This window comes from Polistes canadensis, unplaced genomic scaffold, assembly GCF_001313835.1.
Source record: "Polistes canadensis isolate GaletaPanama2010 unplaced genomic scaffold, ASM131383v1 scaffold_286, whole genome shotgun sequence".
Lineage (NCBI taxonomy): Eukaryota > Metazoa > Arthropoda > Insecta > Hymenoptera > Vespidae > Polistes > Polistes canadensis.
In genome coordinates, this window is record NW_014569833.1 from 143,674 (window position 1) to 165,389 (window position 21,716).

Below are 21,716 nucleotides of genomic sequence, written 5' to 3' on the forward strand. Positions count from 1 at the left end.
CACCAATCAAACCAGCAGCAGCGCCACTAGCAGCAGCACCACCATCACCAACACCACCAACACCACCAACATCACCAACAACACCACCATCACCACCACTACCACCACCACCAACACCACCATCAATACCATTACTATTCTCGGTAAGCAGTGGTCTAATCGTAGTAGTTATGGTAGTTGCTACATTCCATTCAATTTTTGGTGAAACAGAAGAAGAGATACGTTGTTTGTTGTTACTGCTGTTGCCATTAAGAGTTAAGTGATGCTGTTGTTGAGCAGTTTGGTGGTGCTGAAGATGATGGTGATGAAAATGATGATGATGATGGCGGTTAATACGATTGTTATCCGCGTCATCATCGCACCGCTTAGTCGTTTCATCGTTATAATCACGCTGCCTGTAAGAGAATGAGCAGCCGTCATCATCTTTCGTGACAGCAGCGACTAAATTGATGCTGCTAGTATTCCTGTTGTTACTGCTGTTGCTGCTGCTGCTACAGCCGCTGCTCTCGACGACGTTATTGTTGTTGTTGTTGTTATTGTTGTTATTGTCGTTCTGTCGTCTATAGCTGTCCTCGTCGTCATCGCCGCCGCCGCTGCCGCCGCCGCCACCGTCGTTGTCGTCCTCGTCATCGTCGTCGTTATCGTTATCGTCGTCGTCATCGTCATCGTCTCCGTCACCAGCAGCATTGTTAATGGCCCCGTCAACGTCCTCACTTTCATCGTCCTCGTTGTCCTCGTTATCGTCGTTTACTACGTCGTCGTTATCGCGTTCATTATTAGTTTCATTTTCGTCCTCGTCGTTAATTTCGTCATTGTCATCGTTGAAGTTCCTGTTGTTCTCCTCGTTATCATCGTCATTGTCGTCGTCGTCAACGTCCTCCACGTCAGCCCGATGACTAGCAATCGTTACCTCGACGGACGATGTTGCGCTGTGTGCGCGTGCATGTCCTGTAGCAGTGGTGAGCACCGTGCTGTTGCCGATAGGTGGCCTCCCCTTAGAAGACCTCGGCCAAAACCCGACACCTGTGATGGCGGACGACGACGAGGACGAGGAAGAAGATGAGGAGAGGGAAGATTCAGGACGAATACTTCCACTCCGCTTCTTTCCTTCGCGTTCTTCTCCTCCGATCAATTCGCTAAAATTCGAGCCTACGTTTGTTGTTCCTGGATTCGAATGTTGCTGTTGTTTCCAACGATGAAAGCCCCTCTGTGAAGAATGACGGTCGATACTAGACGTGTACAATGGTGAATAACACCTCCCAATGATATCCGCGTTTACGTCTCGAAGTAACGTTGACGACGATTCCAAAGTACGATCCCTTAAAGATGCGGTAGACGATGACAGGTACGAGGATGACGTTGACGATGTGTATCTTCCGCTGGAACCGGTGCTACTGATGCCGTTCGCCAAAGTACTGTATACACCTCCGCTAATCCCAGTTGTATCACTGCCGTATGAGGATGAAACAGACCTGTAATATTAGTTGGACGTTAATATTACGGAACGTAACATCCTACGCGTTCCTTTATTATTCGCTCGTGGCTCCTGGCCAAACGATTGCTTATACATATACGCATATATATTGTTATATATATAATATATACGTAAGCGAGTTAGCACAAGGATAGCATAATACCAAGTCTAACTCTTTTACTCTCCCTCCACATTCGTCTACGTATCTATTTCTGTGAAATATTTGATATTATAGGTATTGTTAGAAAAAATGTAATCACAAAAAGCTCACAAGAACAAAGTGCAATAAAAAATCTCATGCATCTAGTATTTTATTTATTGCAAACTAGTTTTACAAACTAGTAAGCATTATCTCGATCGACCAGGTTTAATTAGATCCAAATTTTGAGGTCAATCGACGTCGAAATTGACGAATTGGTAATGGTGAATTCACTACTTTCAACAACAAAACAATCAAATCCAATTAGAAATGAACAAGTTTTTGACGTGAGGTGTTTTCTTTCGAGCTATTTAAAGTGTGTCTTTATTGTTAAATCATGGGACGACAAGAATATGATAAATAAAAAGAGAAAAGATAATAGCGATTTTTAAGGTGAACGCTGCTTTTGCTGACAAGCCTTCCACGTGCAAAAGGCTCTTCTCACCTTAAAGGTGAGTATTGAGGACGACTGTACTCCGACAAGTAGCTCCTGCGGAGGCTGCTGGTCGTAGCTGATGAGTAGTAACTGCGAGCCGATCGAGGTAAAAATGAAATGATTTAACCTAGCCTTTCCCACAAGCACTTTTTTATATTTTTATTTTCTTATTTTGATATTGACTTTTATTTGTTGCACAAGCCTGACAGCCTTCACCAAAATAGCACTAAACCTTGCAATCTTTCCTAACAATGATTTATCAAAAAAATACGCGGGAAAATGTTTTTAAAGCAATGCCGGTATAAAAGAAAATTAAAATCTGCAAGTATTTATGATCGACACATTTATTTTCTACCATTGTATTCTACCGAAATTCTATCGTTTCTTGTGTGTTTTCTTTTTTTTAAATAATTCAATTAAAACGGGACGAACATACGTTACCATAAGTCAATAATTAAATACAAGTTTATATAACTTTATCATCGCGTATGCTGACGATTACGTTGACTATGCATTATGTAAAATATAAATTACAATGACTTATTTATTATGTATTCAAAAAATACTGAAATTGACGAATCATACACTGATTTACATCTAACTAAATATATACCGTCAATAAGTAAACACAAAATACATATTATATATATTTAATAATAATAATTCATTTTTAATCTAATTAAGTATTTGTTTTTTTTTTTTCATCATATTAAATAAAAGTATGCGAAAACAATTGATTTGTGTCAAAACTTGTGTTAAATCTTCCTATCAATGCTATTTTGGAAAATGTATAAAATGTTTTGCTTACCTTCCACTTTGACTATAAGAAGATCTTCTGCAATCAGAGACGTAGCTGGGTCGAATACTAGAAACCGAGGGTGATGGGGGTGATGCAAAACTGCTTGGATGAGTACTATCTCTTATGAAACTGCACCTGGGCTTTGAACTACTACTATTCCCGCTACTACTGGTTACTCCACTGGTGCTGCTACTACCACCACCACCACTATTAACACCGCCACCACCACCTCCGACACCGGACGTTGTTGTACTCGAAGACGTTGTTGAGCCACTCGAATATCGTCTGCTAGGTGAATGTGGTGCCATTGGACTGGTACTGTAAGACACAGCTACAGACCCTGACTGACCACCGCGATGATATGACATTGCAATTTTCTAGCTTGTCTTTCTTTTTTACTTTCTTCTTTTCCTATAATAAAACAGTTTTTATTAATTAATGCTAAAGGTGAAATTATATTGTAGTAACCCCAAAGTTTAATGCCCGTTATATACTGTACAATAAAGAAAAGTATAGTTATCCAATGTTGAACTGGTAATTATAATATTCAAAATTCTATTTTAATATATTGAACATTAAAGATTACTATGGTCATTCAACAAACTTTGAAATCAATTTAAAATTCAAATTTTCCAATTTACCATATTTCGTGTTTTAACTTTAAATTATAATATAATGTATACTAAAGATGATTATATATAGTCAATTTAAAATCTTTTCAATAAATATAAAAACTCAAAGCTTATAACTTAATATATCTCAATTAATACTTTCAAGATAAACTTATACTAATCCATACTAAAAATCACCTAACAAGATTCAATATGAATAAATTAATTTCTCCTAACACATTTCTAATAGATAAAACTGTATAAATTTCTAAACGAGTTCCAAGTTAACATAATTAAAATATAGGATTACAAGAATAAACGGAGAGAGGGAAGGAGACATTGATGGGCTTCGAAGACGATAATACTATTATACGAGATGGCGGATTATAATTCCGATTATGCAATCAATTCCTTAATAGCTACAATTCGTACTTTCCTATTCTTATCAGAAATTTATAAAATAACAATAATAATAATAACAAAAAAACAATAGATAAATATAAATTTATATATAAAAAGATCCCTCTACAAATAAATACAATTATATTGCAAAAATAAAGAACAACAAGATAATATTTTTTACCCCATTTTTAATGACCTAACGTTTATCCGCATTCGTAATACATGATTTACGGTATCGATCCAAGTTACGGGTCTCTATGTGAATATATATGTATAAACACATTAACATACTCAAGTAAAACGCACAGAAACACACATATGCATATACTATATATATATAATATATAAATTATATAATATAATATAATATATATGTACTTGCTATTCTTTTTCTATGTACTCTAAACTATATGCTAAACTATTTACTAAAGTATTTATTAAGCTTCTCGAAAAAAAAAAAAATAAATATATATGAAAAATCTAAAACGTACGTTTTACCGTTTAACTCAACACCAACTGATATAGGACAATCTTGTCGTCCAATCAGTATGTCATGCACGTGGCAATGCGACATACCTGTACATATGTACGTAGATAAACTATTTATTTGTTCTCAATATGACTTTAACTTTACACGAAGAATATTGTCAAAACTTATTCACAAATTTTCATATTTCTAAACTCGAACAATTTAGTTACATTTGTTTAATTGTACAATGTTTATATTTAGAAATGTTTTCTTATTGTTTGTACGAAATTGACCGTTTTTCTCAACAAGAGTTCTGTTGTTGTTCGTTTAAATATGAAAATTCAACAGTTAATAAACAATTAACATATAAAACGAATACACGTATGAATATATTTGAAACTTAACATCCTATCATAATACTAATAAATTTTCAATTAGAAATATTTGTACTTCTACTTTAATTACATAATATATTAGTATACAAGTTTAAAACGAGTATTTTATCGTATTAAACAGTTCGTAAAACAAAACAAATTGTTGATATTTAAGAAAAAAGCAAAACCTATAAAATCAGGAATTTAAGTAAAGTATATAATAGAGATTACTAATATGAAAGCAAAAGCAACCTTAATAATAACGCTTCCATATCATTTCTATCACGCAGTCGTACCATAAGCATAGACCAAATGTAATCGATCCTCTCCTCAACCTCTTACGATATGTACCTAACCATCTTTAGCTATCTTCTAAAACCTATTATTGTTCGAAATAAGAAATCCGAATTTACATGATGGAATAATAAACTGTAAAATATATCATAAAACTAGAAAAGTAACACGAAAATAGAATTTTTTGTTCTCCCCAAAACTTACTCAAATAATGTTTCTGATTAAAACAAAAAATTCACACATTCAAAAATCTTAAAAAAAAAAAAAAAATGGCGAACGACGGTTAAGTTAAAGGAGTCACACACACAACACACACACACACGCGCGCGCGCGTACGAAATAATGTATATATTCTAAATGAATAATTTGAAACGCACATTCCTTCCTTTCGTTTATATCGTCTAATGTCCTTCGTGACTAACGTATATGTGTTTATAAAAGTCAATAGTCTGATGCCATGAGACAATTTATCACACAATTTTACAAGAACAAAAATAAAAATTAAAACACTATTTTCTCCCCTCTCTTTTTTCTCTTGATCGTAATCGGTGTCGCTTCAAGTTGAGAAGACACGATGACCGATAGAGATACAGTATATATATATAGTTATGTATATTTATGTATATACATATATATACATATAAATAGTTAACTAGAACGATACTTTTCATGAAAAATACATGAAAAAAAAGAATTAAATCTGTACTCACGAATCGAGGGTAAACGCTGTTAAAAAATACAATTTAATGGGAAGAAAATGTTTTTCGGCACGTTCGTAAAACACTTTAAATATAGTATCGATCAAGAATAAGACTTCCTGCCTTTTTTCCTTTCTTTTCTTTCTTTCTTTCTCCTGTATAAATCGACTTCTATGAAATCTTCTTTTCTTCTTGATACCTTACGAGTTCGTTCTCTCTCTCACTCTCTCTCTCTAGGAAAAAAGAAAACCAAAAGCACTGTAGATGCGACGACGAGTCACGACGTCGGTTGTGCCCTGCCACGAACGAGAAAGAAAGAGAGAACGATGAGAGGGGGGAATGAGAAAGAAAAAGAGAAAGAGAGGTGGAAGTGAAAAGAGAAAGAGAACGAGTGACGTCATCATCGTCACGATAAATTTCGGGCAGATTCCTACTTCAGAGAAAATATCTCAATCATCCTTATATTTCTAATCTATTCAATAAATTTCAAAATAAAAAACGTAATTGTTTTCTTTTTCTTTCTTTTTGTGTTTCATTAATTATATATCAAAATATAATAATCGATTTATTTTCGATATCTAACTCCCCTTAATCACACGTTCAATCAAACTATTTACTTATTTACTCATATTACGTACACGCACCTTAACTAATTATTACAAAAGAAAAATATTACCTTTATTACCATATTGATTACTCTTTTAACTAGTTAATTTATTATTTAAAATATTATTTGTCTACGTGTGTTTGAACACGGTCGAAAAATTACCTTTTTCTTTCAAATATGATATGTACCTTTTTCGTGACGGACGGAAGTTTTAGAACATTACCGGAAGAACGTTCACGACGAGCATTCCGGATTTTCAGATGCGAGCGACGCCTCCTCGACTTTTAAGGTTCGTCCACGAAGCTAGGTTCGTCAACTTCCGCGTTGACAGCCATATTCTCTTTCTACGATCATGACACTTCGAGAGATAATAGATTCGACTATGTCTTTATATCAAGTCCTTTTATCCCATGCGCCATCTTCCATGCTTTTGTTCTACTAAATAATAAGACTCTAATAATAGGCGGCAATTTCAAATTCATTTTTACATATTAATGTTGATCAGTAGTATTTTGTTTAATTAAATAATCGGTACATACGAATATCTTTTTTTTTTATATATAAATATTAATTTATCAATATTTGAAATAATTCCGAGATAACAGATTAATATTTTATTACAAATGCATACTGATTATAAATTTTTTAAAATATTGACTAAAACAAAAAATAGCTTTTTAAATCCTTAAAACACTTTTTAATCATATTACATATATATCTTTAATATGTGTTATTATTTTTATTATTAATCATATGAGTAGTTACTTATAGTTTTTTCTTATGTAGATATTTTCATTTACTACTATGTCATTTACATTTTGTTAAACGTTATAATTTTTTTATTTTTTAGAGACATATTGTTGTTATATTCTATGTAACATTATTTACATATATGCCCGCGTATGCAAACAAACACACACACAACCTTACAAATCTCACAACTAACTTTTTAAATGTATTGTAATAATTGTGCTTTTTTTTGTTTGACACTATAATTCTAAAACAATCTCAAATAAATAATATAACTTTGTATTATTTGTTTTTTATTTGTGGTGGTTTATAGTTTTTATTCCAATTCTTTGCCAAGAAAGAAGCTATAGGACTTGTTTTAGGTGGAATCAAAGCTGCTGCAACATATCTGTTTTCTACATTTACAAAATTGAATATGCTACATGCCTGAGACACAGGCAAAATTTCAGTATTTATATTTAAATATTTTGTCGTTTCTTTCAGATTAATTAGAAATTTGTGGTCATAATTGCTCTCTAATCCAATTATTAATAAATCCAATTTAGGTTCTAAAATGCTAAACAGTATAAGGGAGTCTTTGTTTATATCTTTTGCGGATGCAACATTCCAAAATAGTAATGATTTGGAAAATATAATTATAGGTCCGATCATTTTGATACCATTGTTTAAAGTAAATCCTGTCTATTTGAAAAGAAAGAAAAGAAGACTCTACGTTATATAATGAAAGTAAGATGTAATAATTGAAAATTTATAAACGTACTTCATTATAATCACTTATCAACAGCAAAGACTGCTCATTTTTATTGAGTATGGTTACTGTTGTTTTTCCTGGTCCTTCATAAGAATGTCCGTTTACATTTTGCGAAAGATGTAAATTTCTATGAAAAATCAATGAGAAAATATTTTCATGGTTATAACATAATATATTTCATCTTTGTTATACTTATCGTATATAATAAAATATTATTAAATTGACTTTATATATTTTCTATTACTTTTTACAAAAATAATTCTATTACCAACCTTATATTATGAAACACTTTAGAATTGAAAAGTTTTTTAAATGCAAACCTCATTTCATCCAATAGAAAATTGAATAATTTACTGAATAATAAATGTTTGAATAATCTTTGGAGGTTATAAGAAAAGAATCTAGATTTGTCTCTTGACCGCTTAAAATACACAACAACGGAGCTATATACAAGGAGGACGATCGAGATACGCGTTTTCGTTGAATTTGTGTTGTTGAAAATGACTAAATATCGAGTACGATAATTATCCACGAGGGCGGCGGTGATGTTCTTAAGTTTAGATTTAAGTACATGTGATTTTATAAATAATAGTTCTCTTTGATGTTTTTGTTTTAATTACGAAGCTTCGTTGTTTTAATCACGAAGCCTTAATTTTTTTACAAATGTGAATTGTAATTGAATTTTATGTTTAAAATGGTGAAATATTTTGTTGTGGTGGATTGCATTAACAGTAATGAAAACAAGTCAGATCCAGCGAATCGACGCGCTCTCTAGTGGCAATCGAAATTGTCCTTTCATTTTGAATATGTAGCCACATTTATAACACTAAGATCGTCCTCCTCGTATACAGGCTCCATGTGCACACATACAACATAAGATATATATACATATATATTTATGCATAGAATCAATGTGTATACTTATAGACCCAACATGGACGTTTATTCTAGGAACTATATAGCAAATAATTATATACTTGACACATTAATTATATTATTAAAAAAGTAATTTTAAAATTTATTTTCATAAATAAATAAAAAATAATTTTCTAATATTTATATATATAGATATGTTTTTTGTCGTAAAACAAATAATGTACTGAATAAAACATTACTGCCATCTATATTTAAAAATATCTGTACTTCTCACATTTAAAACGCTTCGAAGAAAAACTAATTAAGTACAACTCATATATATATAATATTTAATTTAATTTAAACACACACACGCACAAAATATATATATATATATAAATATATGAATAACTAACTTACAAAATACAATAGTTCTGCATTATAATTATATTACAGAAAATTGTAAGTGAAATCAACCAATGAGAGTTAAGCATCGAAGAAACGATACTTCCGGTATCGTATACTGCATTTAGCTCGTTCTATTCTCATTCATTTCGTTTCAAACTCGCGACTATGAAGCATGGTTGCTCAGAAACTTTGGTCGACAGCAGCGTGGTGTATTCATTGGTAAGAACATTCTCGCTACTTATTATACGTTTAAGAATCTAGCTTCATCCACGTATATTATTTGATGCTTTATTTATAAAATAGTACGTTATTATAAAATAGCTTCTTTACATTCAATTTAATAATATATTTTTTGCCCAACACATTTTTAAAAGTATATATTTCTGCACGAAACATTTATGATGATGAAGACATTTTCAGTCTCGTTCGTATGATTACTTCTTGATTATGATCTTCATATGCTGCTGATTTTTTAATCGAATATTAAATGTTCTTGCATAAGAATAGAAAATTTCTTTTTTTGCGAATTAGTTTCTTTTTTATATCGTTCTAGCAATCGTATATAAGCTGAACGTTTACTTCGCACCTTTATAATGGCGATAATAAAGCTTCTTCAGTTTGAGTGGCTTGCACCAATACTGGAAAATGTTTACTGCAAAATTTGTTCTTAACCACGTTAAAATTGTAGTGAGTATTTGTTCGTTTTTTATTATTTTTTTTTTTTTTTTGCGAATCGTTTTATTTATTTCTAAACCTCATTTTTTGTTCAACTTCATTCTAACTGCGTTTCATTATATTTTATAATAATACATATATTTATTTGTCTAGAAAATTCAATAACAAACTATATATATATATATATCATTTATATTATATCGACTTAATAGTATGATAAAAAATGATGAAAAGATACTGCCCCAGTCTGAATACTATGAATGAGTAGTTTTTTCTGATTTTATTAAATAAAATTTGTCCTCTTTCTTTTTTTTTTTTGGTTATAGCTACTTGCAAATTTATATGTATATTTTATTTGTAGGCGAATATCTCCGATAATTAATTTCTACATGAATATGTTTGCGAACGATGGAACTTTTACAGACTGCGACAGCAGAAAAACCATTAGAGGTAAATATTGTGATATTTTCCATGTAATATATAAAATATTTTTCTATATGATGACTTAATTAACGTCCCAGTCAATCGGATTATTAATGATGAATGTTAGAGCTGAATTTTATACAAATAAAATATTATATGAATCGTAAAGTTGCACACATATGTTAAGTATAAATATATATTTTAGTTTTTACAGTATATGACCAGAAAATTGGTTGACTGATAGAATACATTAGATTGAATTGATACTACAATGTTTTTGAGTTAAAATAAGAAAGATTGATGATTCACAATCTACAATAATGTATGGAAGTTATGGAAGTACCGTAATAAGAGCATGGAAGAAAGAAAAAGAATCAAAGAGTAGAGAATATAAAGTTCGTCGTGAACTAAATTAAGGTAAGGTTTGGAGCACTATTAACCAATATTAATACCAACATTTTTATGTTGACTATGTTTTCTTTAACGTATTTTACAAATTTTATATAATTAAATGATGATCGATTAAGTTATCCCTGTCTTACATTAGTAAATGGTGATAAAATGTGTTCTCTGATAATTAGCTTTTTTACTTTAATAATTTAAATATTTAAGTATTTTTTAAATGTAACAAAGAGGAAATTTTCATTTTAGATTAAAGAAATATATTTTGCATCTTGCGTTTGGGGATTGCATCTGGATTACAATGTAAGTAAAATTATAATTGTATATATTAATTTGCATCATTTTATCATGATGATTTAAAACAAGCATATGTCTGATATATTTTTATGAAGTCAATTATTATCTGATATATCAAAAACTATTAAATATATGATCTACAATTGAACATAATTGTAAATGTGTAATGTTTGTTTTATTGCAGATTATTTGAGATTAAATCATTGAAAAGGGTTACGACAACATTTTTTATTCTAAAAGGTTAGTACGCATATGAAAAAGATTTCGTGTTGTCTCTTATAAAGTTATTAAATTACTATGATGTTAAGTAACTAATGTATACGCTATAATGAAAATCCATGACTTACAGCTTGCCCTCACTGAGTTATTTTCAATTACCGCAAAAATATATCTTTCATTCCTATTAAAAATTTCAGATTAATATTTGCTTTTTTTGTTCCAGTAATGTTCTCAAGATTCAAAGAAATTATACAAATTCAGTGCAGAACCATGCTAAGACATACGTAATATTGTAAGTAATTAACGATTCAAAAAAATTATAATTTATTAAATATTTAATATAATGCATGATGCTCAACAATATACGCTATGATTCCTAATGATAGAAATTATTATCCTGAAATGAAAAATAATTTATAATATTAATTATTTCTTTTTTTTAGATTATACACTAATATTTTTATTTTCGTTTAAGGAAGCTGTCATCTCAATTGTACGAGTATTAATAATATACAAGAAGCCACAAAGCACAGTATGTGGGATTGTATGCAGAAAAACAGTGCATAGAAAATCATCAGTTAATTTTAATGCTGTTAGTAGAAGAGTGCGTAGATCTTTGTAAAAAGAGATACTATTTGATGAAATAAAATATTAAACATGAAAGATGCTATTACATACAAGATGTTTATCGTAATGTTACACGTAGAAGGAATATAAATGGAAAAATACTCTAAATTGGAAAAACACAAACTAAATCGACAAGGACGTCACTAGTACCTACGTTAATTATACTGTGATGCAACGATTACCGCCAAATTTAACACTAATTAAAGTGGATTATGATTATTATTAATTCATTTTATATAATTTTTGTAAAAAATTATTATATAGTTTATTTTATGCGCGTAATAACTTTAATTATATAAATAATAATACAGATCTAATAAAAACTTTGCATTTTAATCAATCATACTGTTCAGTATAATATATACCACATTTTGTATTCAATTATATATAATTCCTAATAAAATCTTTCTCCTGTGTGTATTATACATGTTTGTGTGTAATTTACATTCTAATCAGATAAGATAATCGTAAAATTAAATAATTAAACATAGTAAACGGACCTAAAAAAGATATTTTCTAGTTTTTGAACACCCGTTTTTGAGATGATTCTGAGAAATTTAATTTGAAAGAAACGTTTAATCTATAGCGTTACAATTTTGCAGTTATATTTATACACGTCAAAATAACTTCTCAAATTTTGTCAAAAGCATTTTTATTGAAAATTATACATTTTACAGAATATTACGCACATCATGTAGCGAAAAATGTTTATCTTTTTTTAACTGATTGCAGCCGTCTTTAGAATCTTAAACAAACGAATTTTTGTCGTTGAACGAGGAAAAATTAAAAAAATAAAGAAAAAAATGGATAATTTAGCGGCGCTTGAAAAGAAGTACTCCGATTTTTATAAACATATTTTCACCGTCAAACGATGGCTTGACACGTATTCTATACATATCTGCAAAATTGCAAGTCAACCGATCAAGTAGTTTCTGAAAAAATGCACGCACGCATGCACGATTTGAAAAATGTTTGAAAAAAAAAAAAGAACGTGTTTAAAGTTTCTCATGCAGTTATAACTTCTATGGGATTGTGTGTCCGCTAAATTTTCGTATCTTGATTACTGTAACGAATTTTATTTTGAAATTTTCAGGACCCTGTTTTAAGACAGACCCCAAATTATAAGAATATGCACAAAAAAAATCGATTTTTTGACCAGACCAACTGGAATATCCCTTTCAAGATTGGGATATCCTTTTATAATTAGATCATATTTACAATAACATAAATGAAACATATATATAATATATTTGAAAATATTGTACTTAATTAAAATAATCTCGTGGGCTGTTATTAACTATACACTTATTTTCAACAAATAACATATTTAATATATATAAATAAGCACTATTGGACATATCTAAATGACTAAATCCTTGAAAAATCTAAATAACAAAGATTAAATAGTTTCTTTTTTTTTTTTTTATGTCTTTTTTATGTTTGCTATATAATATATAGAAACTTATATAAAATTAATATTTATAATAAGAGAAAACAAAAGTAAAATATATAATGCCACGAGTTGTATATGTTATTTCATTACACAATGTAGATCAACTTTTATTATACAGTTGTAATAGAATTCTTTCCCATTTCTTTTTCATATTTTTTTTTTACTAATCACAAATATTTGATATTACTAATTTTACAATTAAAAATTATTTATATATGCACAAACACATCGTTTCATGCATAACATTTTATAAAACCGTGGTAACTCTCATATTATGGATTCAGAATCCAAATAATTTACAAATAATATTAATTTTTACAAAAGATCAAACAATATTTTTCCTAATTTTCATTTTTGAAGACTAAATTATAAAATAAAGTTTCCCCACTGCATGATTCGATATTCCAAATATGTGCAAAAACACACAAGGCAAAACCATCTATTTTATTTATACTTATAACTCAATTTTTTCCTCATCTAAGAAGACATACAAAAATTGCGTAAATATGCCCAAAATTTAATAAATGGATACAATTCAGGGTGGCCAAATAAATGCTGCTTTTTATAACTATTATGTTAAGTTATGGCAAAATTAAAACTAAAAATAGTGTCATGTATGCTATAGTAAGAAGATGAAACATGATTTTAAAGTTCCAAATACAATAATTAACAATTAACGTTACAATGATCGTAGTAATGAGTTACTGTAACCAATTTGGATTTTTACCTCAATTGTTCATTCATAAGAAATTTATGTATTTTATACGTGATTATAGAATTATTATCAGATGTATCATACAGAGCATTCTGAAGATTAGTATATTCTATTGCAAGTAGCTACTGTAGAATCGAGTTAGACCTGGACATTAATAATGAATTATTATGAACTTAAGATTCCTCTGCATAAATAAATTAGTAACATTGAATTTTTATTACTTGTATAATTATCTGTATTAAGAATGTTATTAAAAAAGAAACATAAATAGATAATAACAATTAAATTTATCTTAATTTAAATACGATAGTTATTAATAATAAATTTGATAACATTCTGAGACTATTTATAGGCACCAATTTTCAAAATACCCTGTATAGGTACGTAATATATTGATGAGAGGCCCAATGAATCGAGTACCATATTGCGCTAGTGTGAACATAGTTCTCAGATTTACAAAATTTTTTTATACAATAATGATTATTCAGATTCAAGGAATAATATATAGCTCAAGGATGCAATTTGTATAATATAGAAGGTTTGTATAAAATAGAACACTGTAATATTCAGATGCCCTTCAATAATGTTGACCACTTAATATTTGATTATTATATTGTCCATTTATTAACATTTCTATTTCCCAGTTTAATTTTTCACTGTTCGGCTTTTTCTTTACCATCCTTTTTTCTTTTCCAATAAAATTTTTATGTTGATCCTGCCAAACAGACAGGACTAGTATATTATATATTTCAATAGTTTTCAACTTTTAATCAATAGTCTGCACTTACTTCATTTACATTCTTAATTTTATATATGTGTATATATATATATATATTTATATTAATACATATTAATATATATATATATATACATATATATGTATTAAAAATATTTACAACTTTATTCGCAGTTTCGTCATTTTCGTTTACTAAAACTTTCCCTACTCCAGAGCAAGGAAAAATTCTTTTAGAAAGTATTTATCCATTTGCACTGTTTTTAGATGTACTTGACTTTTTCTCATATAGTCCACTACTTCTTAATTTCAGTTATAACTGAATTATTTCCACAATTTAATTATTTTCTGGATTTGCTTCCTTCTCTCCTTCTCCATCTCCTTCCTCACGTGTCATACCTTCCATAGGAGCTGGAGTTTCCTCTATATTTTTAATATTAGTTGATAATTGATCAGTGGTTGTTATCACCGATGGAGGTCCATTTTGTGCGGCACCTTGTGGAAATCCTGTTTCTGCTGACACTAAATGTGATGGCATATGTGGAGACGCTGTTTGAGATTTTCTACTTCTTTCACCTTTACGCCATAAAGTGATTTCCTATCAGATCAAAAAAGAAAAATCAAAACGAAGTTACCATAATTAATAAGGGAATATATCGAATTATAAAAATAAGTATACACGTGACTCAACATACTTGCTGTTTAAAATATCTACGATCTTCCTCATCCATTAGAACTAAATTGAGAAAGTATCTAACGCTGAATTTTTTATTAATATCACGCATTGTAGGAGCTAAATCATACCCTGCTAGAAATACTCTAATGGGTATAGATTCTCCGCGTACTGGAGCACCATCCATAATTTCATATTTAGCTATCGTTTCATTTTCTGTAAATGTATGTGGCCCTGCAAATATATATTCTAATTATAACTTTAGTAAAACTAATGATATACAAAAATAATTGTATATAAAAATAAAATTATTTCCTTCCATTTATGGCATGCTTATAAATTGTACAAAATCATGAATAATGATCTATTCGCTATACGGGGCAAGACAATTTATTAATATGGTTAAATATATTAGAACATAATGAAGACTAGAAAAATATACTAATAAGAAATAGCTGATATTATTTTAATGATATTGAAAACTCAAATTATCAATATGAAGTAAAATAGTTTTAAAACATTGTATATGTTTATTATTATTATATATATATATATATATAAATATTTTACCATATTAATTAAATCAAAATACCCTGTAAAATATCTTAGTAAATTGCTGCTAGAATATTCTATACCAGAACCAGTTGTTTCCCGTTTAATAATAGCGATTTCCATATGCTTAATTTTAATTCTGACCAATAGAAAGTATATTTTACCCACGATAACATCTTTTAAGTGATATCTAGAAACAAAATTATATTAATAAAAGATCATGTATTCTAATCATTTTATAATACATGAAATTGTTAATTTCTTACTTGCTTTTGTTGTATTCAAATTCAATATGCAGGCATTCTTCTATTCCGACTTCCATTTTAATAGGATTGTTCATATCAGGATAGGAACTAAGCGTATGTACAACTAGTTCGAGTTCTTTAACAATGTCACTAAGTCTTCGAACAATTGTCACTTTGAGAAAGTATCTAAGCCGCACATTAGAACCAGTATAACTTTCATAAGGCTTCTCAACATTCGCAAATTCAAACGTATATACAGTATTATGAGTCAATTCACCAGGCCTGGTTAACTCCTTTACCAGATTAATAAACTCATGATGATTACCTCTGTCATAGTATAATTCAATCTGCCCAATGAATTCCACTTTAACACCTTGATGTTCCAGCTTACCAGCTTTTCTTAAACTAATGGTAATCTAGAAGCAATGAGAAAATAATCCTATTATGTATGTAACGGTAGAATACATTACCTAAAATTAAATTACTTGTGTAACATAATATAACACACGTTGAATAATACTGACCATTTTTTTACAAGAAAATTATACACGCAAGACTTCACTTACACATATTTATTAATATAAGATAAAAATATCAAAAATATATATTAGTAGTTAAATGATATTGTAATACATTATTTAATATACATATATTGAGACAGTTAACATCAAATGATAGTTATAATCGAATACAGTACATTTGAATAGGAAAATTTTGTCAAGTATTGACAGTTAATTATTACGCTTTGACATTTAGGACATATACTTTCAAGTTACATACACATACCACATTTGGATACTCGAATATCTTGTGATAATAGAATAATAGGCTGATAATTTTATCAAATGAAAACTCCTACCTTTCCAGATATTGCTTCCCCATCATAATAAAGCAAATGATGTTCTTTCTTGCCATCCTCAGATTTGATATCTGCTGTCTTTCTGGTCTCTGCACCATCCAAAGTAATGTCTATGTCAGCAGACTGACCGAATCCAAAGAAACTCTATAAAAAAAAATATTATACATATATATATATATAGGTCATAAGAATATTTTGAAGAAATTGAAAATAATTTAATATCGAATCGACGCTTAGAAGAAAAAAAAAAGACGTACCATTTTTTTGTGTTTAAAAAGGGGTGTACTCTTCTAGAGATTCACACGTTACACCACTTTTGTATTCACGCAGATTAAACAAACTTTACAAGGTCAATGGAAAATCCTACAGCGCAACATTTTTTTCTTTAATGTAGATTATGAAAAAAGTGTGGTTATTTTTTTACTTTCTCTCAAAAGTCCAGTAGTAGCACCAGTAGCCAATATGGCTGCCTGCTGCCCCCACTCTCTCCATTTAATATCAAACCACGGACACCTATTGTTAGAATTGCGTATCGCGTATTAAATGTATTACTTATTACACTAACCTAAGAGACCAACTATGTAACAAAAAAAGGGAAAAAAATCCCTAGAATTAGATAAATTATTTGTGTCCAGCATAATTTAATGATTGAACGTTGGTAAGAAAATAATCAAAAAATCGGGAAATTGAGTTTACACGTGATTACTATAAGACAAAATTTCGACCAATGAACTTTTAGATAAAGAAGCGTATGTTTTCATTCATTACTTGTTGTATGTAATCACTTGTAAGAAGTGAACGTGGTGAAGCGTGAGAATATAATTGGTATTTTTAAAAAAGGTAAATCGAGGAAGTGTTTTTTGTTTATTATATACGCGAGAGAGATAGAGAGATACACACATAGTCTTTCATATTAAATTTATAATTTAAACTGACTGAGTGTGTAGAATTATACACGTGTTTTGTATGTAAGAAAGTATACTTTGTAAGATGTCAAATATAAAAGATCTTATTATATTTTTTTTTTTAGAATAGAGATTGTTTCATCATCGGAATAAAATGTTTAATCAAACTGGCACAATACGATCAGGAGCAACTACATTGGCTAATCCCATGCAAGATTTCGAGGTTGTTTCACCGCCAGATGATTCCATTTCTAGTTTAAAGTTCAGTCCTGCTGCATTGCAACAGAATTTTCTGGTTGCTGGCTCTTGGGATTGCAATGTTCGATGTTGGGAAGTGGAACAATCTGGTAAAACAGTTCCCAAATCAATACAATCTATGGCTGCGCCCATTCTAGATGTTTGTTGGAGTGATGTAAATATTATTCTTTATAGATGCATTATACCGATATTAACTAACTAGTGTATAGTGAGCAATAATACTTTTCTTTTTAAATTAGGATGGAACCAAGGTATTTATGGCTTCGTGTGATAAAACTGCTAAATGTTGGGATTTAGCTTCGAATCAAAGCATTCCTGTAGCAGCTCATGACGCTCCTATCAGAACTTGTCACTGGATTAAAGGAACTACATACTCTTGTTTGATGACCGGTTCTTGGGATAAAACATTAAAAGTTGTTGATTGTTTTAAAATATTTTATATATTGTGTATTAAGACATTTATATTATTATTTATTTATTATTTTATATTTTTAGTTTTGGGATCTAAGAAACTCAAAACCAGCAATGACGCTTAATTTACCTGAAAGATGTTATTGTGCTGCTGTGGTACGTATTTTACATTTTTTTAAAATAATTATTCAAAGTGTATGCGCTTTAACTGTCTATTATTTTTAATAATGAAAATTATTAAAAGGATTATCCTATGGCCGTGGTAGGAACAGCAGGTCGTGGTTTAATTGTATATCAATTAGAGGGAAGTCCACGTGAATTTAAGCCTGTTGAATTAAGTTTAAAATATCAGTATCGCTGTGTAGCCATTTTTAGAGATAAAAAAAAAATACCTACCGGATTTGCTATTGGAAGCACAGAAGGACGCGTGGCTATACATCATTTGAATCAAACTAGTAAAGACAATTTTACTTTCAAATGTCACAGGATAAATGCATCTCCAAATGGTTACCAGGATATTTATGCTGTTAGTACGGTGATATAAATTAAGTAAAGAATATTTGAAACTAGACTTTATCTTTTTTTTTTATCGTTACAGGTGAATGATATAGCGTTTCATCCTGTTCATGGTACGGTAGCTACTGTAGGTGCAGATGGTACTTTCGGTTTCTGGGATAAAGATGCTAGAACTAAGTTAAAGTCATCAGAACCAATGGAACAGCCAATTGTTCGTTGCTGTTTTAATCATAATGGACAAATATTTGCTTATGCAGTTTCTTATGACTGGTCGAAGGTATGATTTCTTTTTGTACAAATAATTTTTTATATTTTATTTACAAAGAGACTTTACGGTTGTGTCCTTACGAATTTTAACGAGCTTTGGTATATTAGTAGTATACTACTAGGGTGTTATCATGGTAAAGTATTTCATCCTAACGCGAAGCCAATTTTGAGAAAAAAGCTTTTAAAGTTTTGATTTTTTTATATACATGTTTATATTATCTTAAATGCGATAGTTAATCAAGTGGTTCGCTAGCTTATGTAGTAGTGTTCTCGCTTCTCATGCTGCTAGCTAGTGTTCGATCCTTCATCGGTAAAGTTTTTTTTTAATAATTTTTTTCTATCTGTTTTTTCAAATTGTTTTTTCATAGTTCTTAATTTTTAAATATATACAGGAAAGAGAAAATTATTTATTACAAAAAAATTAGAAATAATAAATTTTTTAACATCTTGCACAAATTATAAAGGAAAATTGATTTTACTTGAATTACAGTTAACATTTTATTTTTTAACAGGTATATGAAAATAGATAAATCTTCAATATATTAACAAATAACAATCCTATATATTCTACTCATTAACAATTTCATGTATAATTTTTTTATATCCATGAGTTTTAAGATTTATTGTACATTTATTAATATTTATTAAACGCAGGTTTCAGAGTGATAGTTATCGTAAATCATTCAAAACAATAAAGTTTTTGACATCTTGCGTAAATAATAAACGAAACTTTAATCCTTGAATAACAGTTACCATTTTATTTTTTAACAGGTATATTATGCATGAAATAGTTAATAATTAGAATATTTGCGATTGTTATTTGTTAGTATATTGAAGATACCTTTTCATATACCTGTTAAAAAATAAAATATTAACTGTAATTCAAGTAATCAATTTTCCTTTATCATTTGTGCAAGATGTTAAAAAATTTATTATTTCTAATTTTTTTGTAATAAATAATTTTCTCTTTCCTGTATATATTTAAAAATTAAGGATTCTGAAAAATCAATTTGAAAACAGATGGAAAAAAATTATTAAAAAACGTTTCCCCATAAAGGGATCGAACACTAACTAGCAGCACGAGAAGCGAGAACGCTACTACATAAGCTAGCGCGCCATTTGATAAACAGTCGAATTTAAAATAATATAAACATGTATACAAATAAATCAAAACTTTAAAAGTTTTTTTCTCAAAATTGGCTTCGCGTTAGGGTGAAATACTTCACCACGATAACACCCTACTAGTATACTACTAATATACCAAAGCTTGTTAAAATCCGTGAGGGCACAACCGTAAGGTCTCCTTATTAGATAAACATTCATAAATTATAATCTTTTTTTGCATTACAGGGTCACGAATATTACAATCCAGCAAAAAAGAATCGTATATTGCTTAGGCCATGTTATGAGGAATTAAAAGCGAAAGGAACGCCATAATTTGGATTAAAATTTTATTAGCAATTTCATTATAAGTGCTTATAATTTTAATATTTCTGTCCGATAATAAATTATATTAATGAATATAACTGTTACAGAGTTTTGGATATAAACCACAATAAGTGATTTAATTAAATATAAATTTGCATATTTGTTTTATTGTTAAATTTATTTTTAATTATTTTACTATCGTTATTTTAGAGTAAAAAAATAAAAAATATTGATACAATTAAATATATTAAGAATTAAAGTTATTGCTACGCATACGAGCGAACGTCAAACAAATCCGGTTGCCATAAATCATCTAATCCTTTTTTTATAAATATAAAACTATTTTTTTATATATCCTTAGAGATGTAATATTATATAAGCCTAAAAAGTTAATAAACAATATTTAATAGCTTGTAAAAATATTTATAATGTATTTGTCAATAGATTTACTACATTTGTATATGCTATGAAAGGAGAAACGATGAAGGGGAGCCCCTTCTATTGATTTTTGGACTTCCTCGAAAAGATAAAAAGAAACAAGAGGATGGGCGAGCAATGGTATAGGTATCGGACTACCGACCAGTACACTACGCTACATAACTCTACATATTCTCTTCGTTCTTCACATTAATTCACATTAATTCACATTAATTCACATTAATTCACATCATTTGTATTCAGTATAAAGTATTAATTTTGTTCTCAATCAGTTAATCAATCGTATAAAAATAGCATCACAATCTAATTATCCAAATTATCACCAGTTTTTGTCTTAACTCTCTGTGAATTCGTGTGTATTATTATGTAAATAAAATATCTTGATTAAATACTGCGACTATATATGGGTCATTCCATGTCAAATCGACAAATTTTTTACCTGACCCCCTTTGATTTCGCTGAAAATTTTCTATCTTTTTCTACCCCCCGAAAG

The 21,716-nt window shown here is 29.3% G+C and overlaps 4 protein-coding genes and 1 long non-coding RNA gene across 5 annotated transcripts in view; 2 read left to right on the forward strand and 3 right to left on the reverse strand.

Annotated features, from left to right (window-relative positions):
* LOC106791113 (putative uncharacterized protein DDB_G0277255) overlaps positions 1-6,081 on the reverse strand; it is an 11,397-nt gene extending 5,316 nt beyond the window's left edge. The window contains exons 1-4 of the mRNA XM_014756509.1: positions 5,769-6,081; positions 2,918-3,319; positions 2,119-2,220; positions 1-1,472 (exon numbers count right to left, since the gene is read on the reverse strand). The exon at positions 1-1,472 is cut by the window's left edge and continues 647 nt beyond it. Of these exons, the coding sequence (XP_014611995.1) occupies positions 1-1,472; positions 2,119-2,220; positions 2,918-3,276 (1,933 nt within the window). The 5' untranslated portion in view covers positions 3,277-3,319; positions 5,769-6,081. The remainder of the gene's footprint in view (positions 1,473-2,118; positions 2,221-2,917; positions 3,320-5,768) is intronic.
* A 1,006-nt stretch (positions 6,082-7,087) lies between these two features.
* LOC106791126 (NADH dehydrogenase [ubiquinone] 1 alpha subcomplex assembly factor 3) lies at positions 7,088-8,459 on the reverse strand. Its single transcript, XM_014756531.1, has 3 exons — positions 8,137-8,459; positions 7,874-7,991; positions 7,088-7,794 (listed from the first exon to the last, which is right to left on the reverse strand). Exons 1-3 carry the CDS (start codon positions 8,187-8,189, stop codon positions 7,396-7,398), a joined length of 570 nt encoding a protein of 189 aa, XP_014612017.1. The 5' UTR covers positions 8,190-8,459; the 3' UTR covers positions 7,088-7,395.
* A 772-nt stretch (positions 8,460-9,231) lies between these two features.
* On the forward strand, positions 9,232-12,195 carry LOC106791127. The gene is made up of 8 exons (XR_001382156.1): positions 9,232-9,346; positions 9,681-9,814; positions 10,164-10,252; positions 10,431-10,642; positions 10,877-10,930; positions 11,109-11,164; positions 11,367-11,435; positions 11,619-12,195. It is a non-coding gene; the product is annotated as an uncharacterized LOC106791127 (long non-coding RNA).
* A 210-nt stretch (positions 12,196-12,405) lies between these two features.
* Positions 12,406-17,503, reverse strand: LOC106791124 (vacuolar protein sorting-associated protein 26B-like). Its single transcript, XM_014756529.1, has 6 exons — positions 17,258-17,503; positions 17,001-17,144; positions 16,163-16,557; positions 15,980-16,086; positions 15,367-15,578; positions 12,406-15,269 (listed from the first exon to the last, which is right to left on the reverse strand). The coding sequence occupies exons 1-6, from the start codon at positions 17,258-17,260 to the stop codon at positions 15,009-15,011; spliced, it is 1,122 nt and encodes a 373-aa protein (XP_014612015.1). The 5' UTR covers positions 17,261-17,503; the 3' UTR covers positions 12,406-15,008.
* A 105-nt stretch (positions 17,504-17,608) lies between these two features.
* Positions 17,609-20,940, forward strand: LOC106791125 (mRNA export factor). Its single transcript, XM_014756530.1, has 7 exons — positions 17,609-17,840; positions 18,031-18,317; positions 18,403-18,576; positions 18,659-18,730; positions 18,819-19,100; positions 19,173-19,367; positions 20,708-20,940. Exons 2-7 carry the CDS (start codon positions 18,060-18,062, stop codon positions 20,792-20,794), a joined length of 1,068 nt encoding a protein of 355 aa, XP_014612016.1. The 5' UTR covers positions 17,609-17,840; positions 18,031-18,059; the 3' UTR covers positions 20,795-20,940.
* Positions 20,941-21,716: the final 776 nt, after the last annotated feature.